Raw genomic sequence first — 12246 nt, 5'->3', positions numbered from 1 at the left:
GGATGATTTTCCCCCCTCAAAAAAAAAAGCCTCTTGTACTATGTGCTTTAAAAAAAATCAGCCAACCAACCACATAATCCGTGGTATTACAAAGTTATGTACAATTGAAAAAAAAACTAAGCGCCTTTATTATTACAAATAGTAAAAGTCATGTCATGATAGTTTCAGTCAATTAAAAATCGTGTGGTGACAATTACTAGGACCTAAATAATTGAAAGAAATACACAATAAAACACGAATATATTACCACACTTACATATCTATATGGTAGATTAAATAAGAATTTTATTTTAATCATCATCTTCTAAAATGTCGACTTCTCTAGATAAAATGATTGTATCCTTATTATTATCAGAGACAATATCTTCCATTGGAGATAATGATGATTCCACGTCTTCTTCCTCCACAAAATCCTGGCTAACATCTACAGCTTCCAACAAAGCGTACCTGAGCCGACAGAGGTATTTTCTTACAACTATGTTGTCGCTCTTTTAATCTTATACTAGATATTACTGGATCACATGATTTAAGAGCTCGGTGAAACAAATCTAACATTGCTTTTTTGCGGTCTACCTTTCTGGTATGATGTTTGCGACCACTACGCCAGTATTTGTTTCTCGTCTCTGCTGCTTGCTCTGACAAAAGCCCAACAGGCAAAATAGATTGTTTTATAATGTCTTTGCCGTGAACAAGTAGCTTATGTATGGTTACCGTCATTGGGTGCCAATTATATTCTGAGATATACTTGGCAGCAACTGTTTTACAAAATTCCCCAAATTTTGTAGAATCGACGGGTAATCCACAAGAAATTGTTACTAAAATCGTGTGGAGGTCATCTAAGAGCCATTGATGAAGTCCTAATATTTCACTAAACACCATTCGATTTTTATCACTTAGAGCTATGCGAACTGTATTACCATCATTAGTGGTACCTGCATTAGGTTTTACAACGTCAACCAAAAGGCCTAGTCTTCGCCTTATCGTTTCCGTTATAGTTTTTTTTCTCTCTTCTACTACTTTGGCTGCGGGTGTATTCTTGCGAACTCTCCAAACTCGTACGAGACCGAGAGGATCATTTTTATACGCCATAATCCATGCGTGGAACGGTGATATTCCATTTTGTAGAGTTGATGGATCATTTGGTTTGGAGAATGCCAATTCCAATTTATTGAAATCAGAAGCTGTAAGTTTACAAATGGGACATTTCAATTGGGATTTTGAGTTCGTTATTATATTAATGACTTTGCCATCAATCATAGACAAAGTCAAATGCGTTCGGGATAAGGTTACTAGATTCATTTTTGAAGTAGAAGTTGTGGATGGTACTAAGCTGTTTATTTGATTTTCAATATATGCCTTTTCCGAAAGAATCAAATCATGTGTTTCTTTTCTGTACTGAATCCTTATTGGGCGGCAAAAGCGTTTTTCGTCAACTGAGGAATCTTGCAGTGTGATGTTTTGTTTATAAAGTGATTGGCCAGTACTACCATCAAACCCCCAAGACAAAACAAAATCACATTCTACATGCGTGAGGCCATTTTTTTCGCAATACAAATCGATTACTGGCTCACAGCATTTGACTATCCTTTTAAAAGTATGATCTATTAAACTTTGAAGTGGTACGTATGCTTCTATTTCTGTGGTGGTCACTGGTTCATCAGGGTAACAGTATGAGAATGCCCCGGAGAAGTTGATGGCCGCATAATTGTTTCCGCAAATGTTTTAACTAATTTTTTCCCGAGGCTCTTCTTCTAGTCTTTCCTGTAATTTTTTTCTATGTCGTGACTGCTGTCGCTTACTTATTAATAAATATTTATGCTCTTCTGCAAATATGCGTTTCACGTCTTCCAGGAATTTTTTACTAGGCCAATTATTATGTTTACTTAAAAATGTTTTTATATGTCTGTTTGAAGCCTTATATTTTTAATAAATAAATGTAATAATTGTTGTACCTGTAGTTTGTGCGATTGTAATCCTGTTGCGTATTCATCGCCCAGTAATGAGGTTAAAATTTCAAATCGGGTAACATTATTTAGATTTTGCGGCCTTCCACCTCTAATTAATTTGCTTCGTGCAATCAAAGCTTTATACAGGTCCAGCCTGGTCATGTTTTCTCTCAACACAAATACGGGGGATACTCGTGGAGAAGACGACATACTAGAACTTGGTCCCTCTTCTAATTTATTTGCGGATACCCCCGGAGAGGGAAGGCCCTCTCCGGGGGTATCCACAGCTGCACATTCTCCTAACATATTTGCGGATACCCGGCTGTGGCGCTATCCACAGCTTCGCAGGTGGAGGTATGGGTCTGTAACGACTCCATATCGTGCGTACGGAGCGTCGCGTTCCGCGTGCACTTCAAAGAGTTATAAAGCTTTTGTCCGACCTGCATGCAACCCACGCACAAATGCCATAGGTTGTCTCGACTCTTACTTGAAGCTGGAGTATGTCTGAGTGTATGAGTCTGGTTCTGGTCAGGCGGCGAGCTACCGTTGTTCGCCATCCGCAGACGTGCACTTAGGGTGGCCGGAGATGGTCGCGTGATTCCCGATGTCCGTGGTGTCTCTCGCGACGGCTGGGGCGTACTTCACCCCCTCCTTAGCTAGCATGACTGCTTCCCAAAATGAGGAGACGTCATCCCAGTCCCCCTCGTTCCGCACCATTGCTTGAATCAATGCCGGATGTCGACGGCGAGAGGTCGCCGTCGCTGTCTACATCTTTTTTTTTTCAGTGGGGAAAATCATCCAATGACTTTTCTCGTCAGGGCAAGGCGAGAGGGAGTGTCAGACTCTTACTGATTAAAAACCACCCCGTTCCTAACCTGCTTGTCGAGCCGGAGCCCCGGTAAACCCGCTAGGTAGTCCGCAGCTCCGCCATTATCAGCTCAGCCATTATCTGTCGTAAAAAGTTACTGACAAAAACATGTTATTGTGGGATATCCGTAAGAGATAGACATAATTATACCATCGCGGCCTTTTCTGTAGACCTTTTCAATGTGTACAAATAATTATTAGTACATTATTTTGATAAATCTCGTAGGTATGTGTATAATTATTATTCGACTTTACTTTTGAAACCTCAAAAATAACAGTATTTCTCCACAATTTAATGGATGTTATTGTACATATAAACCTGCCTCTTGAATCACTCTGTATTTAAAAAAAAGGCATCAAAATCGTTGCGTAGTTTTAAAGATTTAAGCACACAAAGGGACATAAGGACAGAAAAATCGACTTTGTTTTATATTATGTAGTGATTTAGTGATATAGGTAACATTATGGTGCTTGCTTGAAAAAGAAAAGAAAAAAAAAAACGATTTTGGCGGTAAACAAAAATTTATCAGATTGAATACAGAACTGAAATTTCGATGTGATATTAGAGTACGATCTTTTATTATTATTTTTGGTTACGCTTCTTACTCATATATGTCAGTAAGTACTTTGTATTAATTTTTTTTCTTATTATAACCTATTTTGGGTAATAAATATGTTGTTTTATTTCTTCCCACCCAAGACAGCGTTTCAACAACCTCAATAACCTAGATAGATTAGAAGATAACTTGAAGGTAAGCGTTCACAGGCCGTTCCCAACGGATTTTAGTTTGTTTGTCTTGTATAGAAACACAAACAACTGCATCCGGGTGTTTCTTCAAAAAACTAACTTTTATTTAACAAAGCATTCATCTCCCGCGTTATTAAGCATCGTGGTAGCTTATTTTACCATCCTTATTTTTGTTGGATTAGTTGAGAGCAAAGCAGAATGACCACAAAACTCGGCCATTTTGCGTCTTAATAATTTATTCATTAGAAATCTTAATCATAATTTCATGTGTGTAATTATATTTGGTAAAAAAAAAACATGGCATTTATTAGTACCTATGTCAGTTATTTAACTGACTCGACAGCCGATGTACAAACCAACCATTGAAATGACATCTAAGTTGTCATTGGATTGGGATTTGCTCCGAAAGAAACCGATTTTTAGGGTTCCGTAGCCAAATGGCAAAAAACGGAACCCTTATAGATTATGACGTATTAAAATATCGTCTCTCGGTAGATGATGATGATGATGAAAGAAGGAGGAAATGTTAGCAGTCGTGGGTTTGACTGCACGTGGCGCGATGGCTGGGGAACTGGCTGCCGTGCAACGTGTCGCGAGTTCGATTCCCGCACGGAACAACTCTTTGTGTGATTCACAGATTGTTGTTTCGGGTCTGGGTGACATGTGCTTGTAAACGCACCCACGACACAGGAGAAAATCCTAATGTGGGGCAATGTTTTCATAAAAAAAAAATCCACCCCACCGCCTCTGCGCCACTGCGATCACCCGCCAATCGACCGCAGAGTGCGCGGGCGCAACCCGCCGAGGCTGCGGGTGACCACGGCCCGCGCGATTCTACGAGCTCCCCGCCGCCGGTGCAGCGGGACCCGCAAACAAACGCGCAGACTGCGGGCGTAAACCGCGTCGTGAAATGTGCCTTAATTTTTTACATGTAGGTATATCTGCGCGTTTGTTTGTGGGAGCGGGCGCGGGTGAAAATCGCTCCGTAAGTTCTTAGCCTTACTCGTCAAAACAGTCTCAGAGTTGATAAAATTTTCAATGTGGCAGCAAACAATCGATTGTGTTGTGTGTGAGTTAAATGATTCCAAAGGCGGATGCCTCACCTCGCCCCGCAGAGCAAGCTATCCCCGTGTGGTGCGTCGGCGCCAGCGGCGGCGCACCGAAGGAATAAGGATGCCGAAGCATTCAAGGGTGCACCAATATAGCACCCTCAAGCATACCGCAGCGGTATTTTTGTTATTACAACCATATATGTGTTACGGTAAATCTAAATAATGATATATTAAATAAAGAATAATAGTACTGTCTACACTTTGTTTGATTTTGTGGTCACACTGATCTACCTATTTTCATAGGATTAAAAAATTAATATTTAGCTTAGAGGTAAGAAATACAAAATTTTATATACCTATTATTTAGTAGAAAACTATTACTAAATGTTAAGTACACTAGACTTTCTGATATTCCTCTCGTCTAGCAGCTAGCAGTGTCTATATGTCAGTGGAGGAGAGGATTGAGGGACCACTTTTAAACATTGTTACCTTCGAAATGCTTCGATATTTAAGATCCATTTCTTTTTACATAATGTTTTATGACTTTTACTAAAACTCTATGTAGAATAATAACGGTTTTATTCAGTAATATTCAATAAAATATTTATCTTTGTTATGTGGACTGAGGGACCACAGTTCAGTTGCTATACTTTTTTATCTTTAATGCTTTGTGGTCTGTTATTTAATAGATATCTTTACAAATTATGTACTAAATGTCTGTATTCACAAAACCTTCTTTTATAACATACTTTCCGAGATCTGGCTGATCGCCTGTGAGAACTGAGGGACCACACTTTATGGGTCGTAGTTTTTTATATATTTGTTTACAAATTCCCAGATTCGTTCTACAATTGTTTTAGGTCTACTACTAAATCCTAGAACTTTCATTTCGCGAATTCCCGATGTGGTCCCTCAGTTCACCCACACATTAATAATTTTGCAATATTATTAGTAACTAGCTTCCGCCCGCGACTCCGTCCGCGCGGATGTAGGTCTCGCGTAGAAGTTTTATTTCTTCATTTTGAGTAACTCTGACAATGATATCTTATAAATATCTATTGGACCCAAATATGGCGAGGCCCATAATAATTAAGGAGATCCCTCTATTGAGCTACTGCTGTACAGAACGCGAGCTGCATTCTGTAGAATAAAACTGAAAAATAAAGATTTCTTTTCTACGTATTTTTCCAGGATAAAAAGTATCCTATTTTATGCCCAGGATAGTAAGGTATAATTATACCAAGTTTCATCGAAATCGAACCGTTAGTTTTTACGTGATGCCTGAACATTCAGACAGACAGACAAAAAAAATCACATATTTGGGTTTGGTATCGATCCAGTAACACCCCCTGCTATTTATTCTTTCAATACTTTCAATGTACAGAGTTGACCCTTCTACAGATTTATTATAATATGAATGAATGAATGTGTTATAAACGTAAGAGTAGACAAATATAATCAGAAAGCTCCGAACTGCTAAGCTATCGGAAGTTATACGTGTTATTGTGAGTCAACCATAAGAGATAGACATTTGCTGTCGTGGAATATTTTTTAAACAATTCTAAGGAGAACATTTCCGTCATACGTTATGTCTGTATAGGTTTAACCATTAAGGCTGCACACGCGACGGAAGCTTAAAAAATGGAGTAAGTTCTCCTGTTTTCCCAACATTTCCCTTCACTGCTCTGCTCCTATTGATCGTAGCGTGATGAAATACTAATACTATAACCTGCCCAAGAGAAGATATATCGATTTGAAATATCGCGTGACGTCACTTTAGAGTACGTTTTATACTCTATAGTGACTATGAAAAAATATTTTTTCATTACCTAACTGAACAATTGTACCAAGTTTCATTGAAATCTGTCGAGTGGTTTTTGTTTCTATAAAGAACATACAGACAGACAAAAAAAAATCTGATTGCATTTTTGGCGTCAGTATCGATCACTAATCACCCGCTGATAGTTATTTTGGAAATATATTTCATGTACAGAATTGATCTCTCTACAGATTTATTATAAGTATAGATAACCACATGTTTTGGTAAATGTGAATAATCTATCAAAATTATTACTTTTAGTAGCGACACATATTGGTGAAAGTAATAAAATAAATATAAACCCAATGTTTTTTGACCAGCAGGTATTTATTTATAATATTAAACACCGTCTTACGATTAGGTATATTAGGTAATTAGAGATGACACAAACAAGATTACTTGTAGGTACTTGCTTTAAAACGAAAGGACAACAAATTCACATATTCTGAACTAGAATATTAAATAGTAGTGTGGCGACCTATTCTTATACTACTAAGTATATACTCTTTGGAGTGGCGACTCCTGTCAATTGACTTAATAAAATAAATAAATAAAAGTGACAGGTGTCAAGAGTCGCCATTCGAGAGTCGCGTTTGCTTCAGGCTGCCACCGATTTAATTCGCTAACTTTGATCTAACATAATTTCGCCGCGCTTCTATATATGTTATTCTGTGTTTCCTAACTATCGTTTTCATCTATCTGTTCTCGTCTAATCTTTCACTCCTTCTATAAACTATACTTGTGTTGTGCTGAACTCTTGTGGTTGTGACTTCTGTGTATAAAAATAAATTGTAGGTATATATTTCTACAGTGAAAGAGGCCTTTAAAGTCCTATCCATAGTCACAATCACGAATACGATAGCTGAAAACAATTTTTTTTTGTGGAGTATGAAGTATTTAATTTTTATTCAAAATTCGAATGGCGCTTACCAGATTACATCCACATACAAAGTTTCAAATATGTAGGCCCAAGTGCTCAACAGTTTCGGAAATAAATGACTGTGACATACCTACGGACGGACGGATGGACAGACAGACATACCTACCAGAATCTATGTATAAGGGTTCCGTTTTTTGCCATTTGGCTACGGAACCTTAAAAATGTGTAAAAATTACAAAATCATGTACTTATGGCAGTTGTCCCACCAACGACGAGAAAACTACTAACTATCGGCTACTTTCTCGCTCAAGAAACGTACAATAGATATACTTTCCGTGTAAACAAAAGAGATGCATATACAAACAGTTGATCGCTGACTGTTCACACTGCCGGCGAGCACTCGTTTCACTAGTTGGTCGCTGAGCGACAAGAGCTATGAAAGATAACACTCGCTCGGCGACACTCAATGCGCCAAAGGCCAAAACGCCAAGCGATTAGAACTTACGCCAGAGAACAACCAGTGGTCATTTTTCTACAGTGCGTATCGTACAGATGCGAGTAATCGCCCGCCTCATTCGCACACTCGCTTATAGCTGAGCTACACAAATATCGGAACTATGCACTCGCGCCACGCGTCTCGCTAACTCGTTTCTAGTTCTAGCTCTACTCGTTACTCGTTAATCGTTGCCGGTGGGACAACTGCCTAAAACGCCAAAATAAAACACCATAAGGGCCTATGCACACCACGTTTTTTAAACGCGCCGTCGACGCGCGTTTGTAACGACACAGACGCGATACGCACGCAAGTTAGACACAGCCTGTAGACCTTTGCACACCTGACGCGCTTGTGTATCGATACAAACGACAACAAATTGCTCTGCAGGAGAAAAACGCGCCGGCGAGGCGCGTTTCCAAAACGCGCGTCGACGGCGCGTTTGAAAAACGTGGTGTGCATAAGCCCTAAGTACTTCTTCCACACATAATTTATTCAAAGGGTAAAGGTACCTACATTCATTTTTGGGTACTAAAAACTAAATAACATATAGGTACTGAGTTAGGGCCACATATTTTGATAAAGGTCGTGAGACTTAAATAAAGCTAGAAGTGTCAGACCAAATGTGCCTATTTAAATATCTAATATTAGATAGGTAATACGCAAATGTCGGCGGTAAGATCGATACAGGAGGCAGACGACATTGGTGTTCCTAAGTAAGATAGGACAATAGTACAACTGAAAACCACACTCCATTCAAAAACTACGGCGCAGCGGACCGAAATAAAGGTTTTATATAAAAAATAATTACGCGACCGCCTTGATTAATAAAGTCAAGGGTTTCTACTAAATCTAGTTACTTATCTGTTTTGAACTTTCTAGAATCATGGCGATCCTCTAAATCACATTATGAGTTCATGAGTTGACAATTTGCAATAACAAGTTCCGGGATCTTATTCGTAGATATAAATATAAGGATTGGTCTCAACTATAGCTATGTCTTTTTCTAATTGCTTCAAGTCTGCCTCCATTTTGGACTTGCGAAGGATCTTTGGTATTGTATCCGTGAGCATTGGTAGTTGAAGGAAAGCTTTCTGCATCAACGACCAGTTGTATTTCAGATCCTGTAAAGTGAATAAATGCAATGTGAAGTGAAAAAAAATATCTTGTTGGTTTAAGACGTACCTACGCTTCTCATGCATGAGAGTGCGGTGCGGGTACGTTTCACTACCAATGGCAAGTATCAATATTATTTAGACGGTGAAGGAGAACATCGCGAGGAAACCTGGGCTTATAATTTCTAATTCTAGTTTAAAATCGCCAACCCGCATTGACCAAGCGTGTTGATTAATGCTCAAACCTTCTCCGTACGAGAAGACGCCTTTGGTCAGCAGGCTACTGAATAGGGTGTTGGTGTAATGTTAATGATGTGAAATAATACAAAATGAGATAACCGATACCGATAAAATTAGGTGATAGGCGCTATAATTATATATTGCTTATGAGTAAATCAAATCACGATAATATTACTTTACGTAGGTACGGCATGCATGGCATGCGGTAAATTGATTTGACTGCACAACCAATGCAAGTGCAGTCAACTTGTATCGTATCTAATTTACTTTTGTCACTCTTTACAACAGATTTATTGGTCTATCATCAACAACAACCTTTGACATTCTACACGTGGACTAGTATGATCATCACGTACAGTAAAAGCACCGCTCTAACCCAGAACCTAGCTATTAGGTTGTCATTTTAAAGATTAAATCTTATGTCGTACTAGCTACTTCCGCGCAGTTTCACCCGCTCTGCTCAGCTCCTATTGGTCATAGCGTGATGTTTTATACCCTATAACCTTCCTCGATAAATACGCTATCCAACAAAAAAAGAATTATTCAAATCGGACTAGTAATTCCTGAGATTAGCGCGTTCAAACAAACCAACTCTTCAGCTTTATAATATTAGTATAGTATAGATGATATTGATACTATTTATAATGTCAATACAAAATAGCTGTAAGCGCACTGTAACTCGCGGACCGCGCGCTTACAGCCCGCTCTATGTGTGACGATTGTACCTAAATTATAGATTATTAAGAAGCATATTATTAAGAACTTACATCGAGCAGTTTCTGACGTTCTTCATCTGTGATGAGTTTGCATAAACTTTCCTTGTTGTCCTCGGCGTATTTTATTTTTTCGAGAGCTTTCTGAATTTTTCTGTTTCGCTTCATCAAGTACGCTGGCATCTGACCAAAGTCTGGTCTGAGACAGAACTCTGGAACTTCCCCGGAACCTTTAATTTTCTTTATGTGACCATCTCTCGTGTCCACCAGCCTGCAATGGTAAATAGTATGCTAAGGGTCAGTTTCACAATGTCTGATTATATTTCTGCATTTTAGTAAATTTGGTATGGGAAACAGGTAAAATTATTGGTCGCCAGTGTTATTTAACTGACGATGGCTGGTTCAATAACATTGACAAATGATATTGAGGTCCCAACTAACTTCGGTCTGCCTAATTGAAAAGTCTGCATAATGAAACCATTGATTGCACCAGGTTCGATTCCCGGGTCAAGGTGGCTGAAGGTGGCCACTGGCCACTGGTGGTGGTGGTGTTAAATAGGAACAAATCACACACTCCCTCGTCTTTACCTATTCCCAAATAGTTAAGCGCCATTTGCGCGAACTAAAATGGTGAATTAAAAATCAATTCAATTGACTAAGGATATCTGCTTCATTCCACTTTACACACATACCTACATAGGTACTTACATTACAAAGGCTTGTAAATATAGAGTTAACGTGTTCGCCTTTGACAAACACTCATGTAGGCAGGTAGATAGGTACCTATATGTAAGTTACGCTCACGGGTTATCACGACAGGACACTATACTTACCTGGGTTCCACTGGTTTCCCCTTGGTTTTTATGGCTTTCTTTATATTAATAACTCTGAAATTTACGACAGGTTTTTCTTGTTTCTTCGTAGGTGGTGGTCGTTTCGGAACCGGCGGGAGATTACCAGATACATAACATTTGTGATCAGTTTTTTTAATAGGTTGGCCTATACCTTCTCCCTTTTTTAAAAACTGTTTTGGGGGTTTCAGTGGTGTTTCCGCGTATCCAAATGTACGACGAAGTTCGGGTCTTTTAACTTCTTTCAATTCTTTTTCAAGTTTCGACTGGTATCTGTAACACGAATGGTGGAATTTATATTGTCAGTTGTTGCTGATATAACTGACTGTGTGAAAGTGAACATTAAAGGTAAGTCCACAGGCCCACATCGCATTCCGTATGACGTCATCAGTACGCGTCGCATGTAGACATTGCTGATGATGCGGTCCGTACGATGCGGATCAATGGACGCAGTTGTATGAGTTTCTAAACAAGACAAAATAAAAAAAAGCGGGCCTCTGGACTCGTACCTTAAGTCACGACTGTAAACCAAATTATCCAACTAAATAGGCGTATGTACTAAGAATCAAAGCATTTGGGGTTTTTGAAGGAGCGAATTCAGCGATCTTTTGCAAAATTTCCTCACAAAATAATATAAAAGTTAACTTCCACCCTTGTAGGTAGATTCCTAGTCATGTGTGAGAGCTAGTGTTGTTCATAACCTGCATGACGGAATTGCTTGGTAGGTACCTAAGTGCATAGTTAAGTGCATAATTGCACCAGCGTCCAATAATAATAAGTATTACAAATATTTAAGACCCCATTGAATTCCCATCTTTACAAATAACTAGATTTGGAAACATTATGACTTAGCAACTGAGTTAGAACGTACCTTGGTGTTTTTGGTGGGTCTGGAGGTGGTTTGTCCAAAATAGTGTAAATAACTTCATCATGTTGGGTTATTTCAACCAACGACATGTTCTAAGCAAAGAAATTCGCGTTTAAACTATAAAATATATTCAACTCAAAAAATTACAAAATAGTCATACGTGTTTCAACTGGTTGCTATGGAAACTAAATTAACAAAATTTTAAAAAATCTATGGAACCCTGTAACACAGTCCTATAAGTTTGTATAGAATCTTTGAATCTATGGCACTAACTGGTACAGCTTAATCGATCTAACAAACCGAAAGAAGGTATCCGAGTTTCGTCGCTTGAAGGTATCTATAACTATAGGTACATATATCATAATATGTGGGACCTTTTTGTAGACAAGAAACTATCGTCCAAGAAAGCTGCAGCTATCTACAAACAGCTAGCACCCGCGGCAATGGTGACATGGGGTCCAAATGGCGAGATAACGAGAGCAATCCACGTCGCGGTCATTAAGCCATTTGTGCTAAAGCATGTTCGCAGCTTTTTTTACCCGACTGCGCCAGAAGGAGGGTTATGTTTTTCGAGTGTATGTATGTATGTATAATTGTTTCGCACGCTCTGCAGCCTAAACGGCTTCATGGATTTTGATTTGAGAGGTGTCGTTA

General features: G+C 38.8%; 1 protein-coding gene across 1 annotated transcript; it reads right to left on the bottom strand.

Annotated features, from left to right (window-relative positions):
- Positions 1 to 8280: 8280 nt before the first annotated feature.
- On the bottom strand, positions 8281 to 11787 carry LOC118266398 (enkurin). The gene is made up of 4 exons (XM_035579848.2): positions 11596 to 11787; positions 10707 to 10997; positions 9928 to 10144; positions 8281 to 8929 (listed from the first exon to the last, which is right to left on the bottom strand). Exons 1-4 carry the CDS (start codon positions 11679 to 11681, stop codon positions 8759 to 8761), a joined length of 765 nt encoding a protein of 254 aa, XP_035435741.1. The 5' UTR covers positions 11682 to 11787; the 3' UTR covers positions 8281 to 8758.
- Between the last annotated feature and the right edge of the window lie 459 nt (positions 11788 to 12246).

This window comes from Spodoptera frugiperda, chromosome 25, assembly GCF_023101765.2.
Source record: "Spodoptera frugiperda isolate SF20-4 chromosome 25, AGI-APGP_CSIRO_Sfru_2.0, whole genome shotgun sequence".
NCBI classification, from domain to species: domain Eukaryota; kingdom Metazoa; phylum Arthropoda; class Insecta; order Lepidoptera; family Noctuidae; genus Spodoptera; species Spodoptera frugiperda.
This window is presented reverse-complemented; position numbering and strand designations above follow the sequence as displayed.

Coding starts and splice junctions, on each gene's coding strand:
- LOC118266398 (XM_035579848.2), bottom strand. CDS start 11,681: ATGTCGTTGGTTGAAATAACCCAACATGATGAAGTTATTTACACTATT. Junction 10,998..11,595: donor GACCCACCAAAAACACCAAG/GTACGTTCTAAC, acceptor TTCGTGTTACAG/ATACCAGTCGAAACTTGAAA. Junction 8,930..9,927: donor AACGTCAGAAACTGCTCGAT/GTAAGTTCTTAA, acceptor TTCACTTTACAG/GATCTGAAATACAACTGGTC.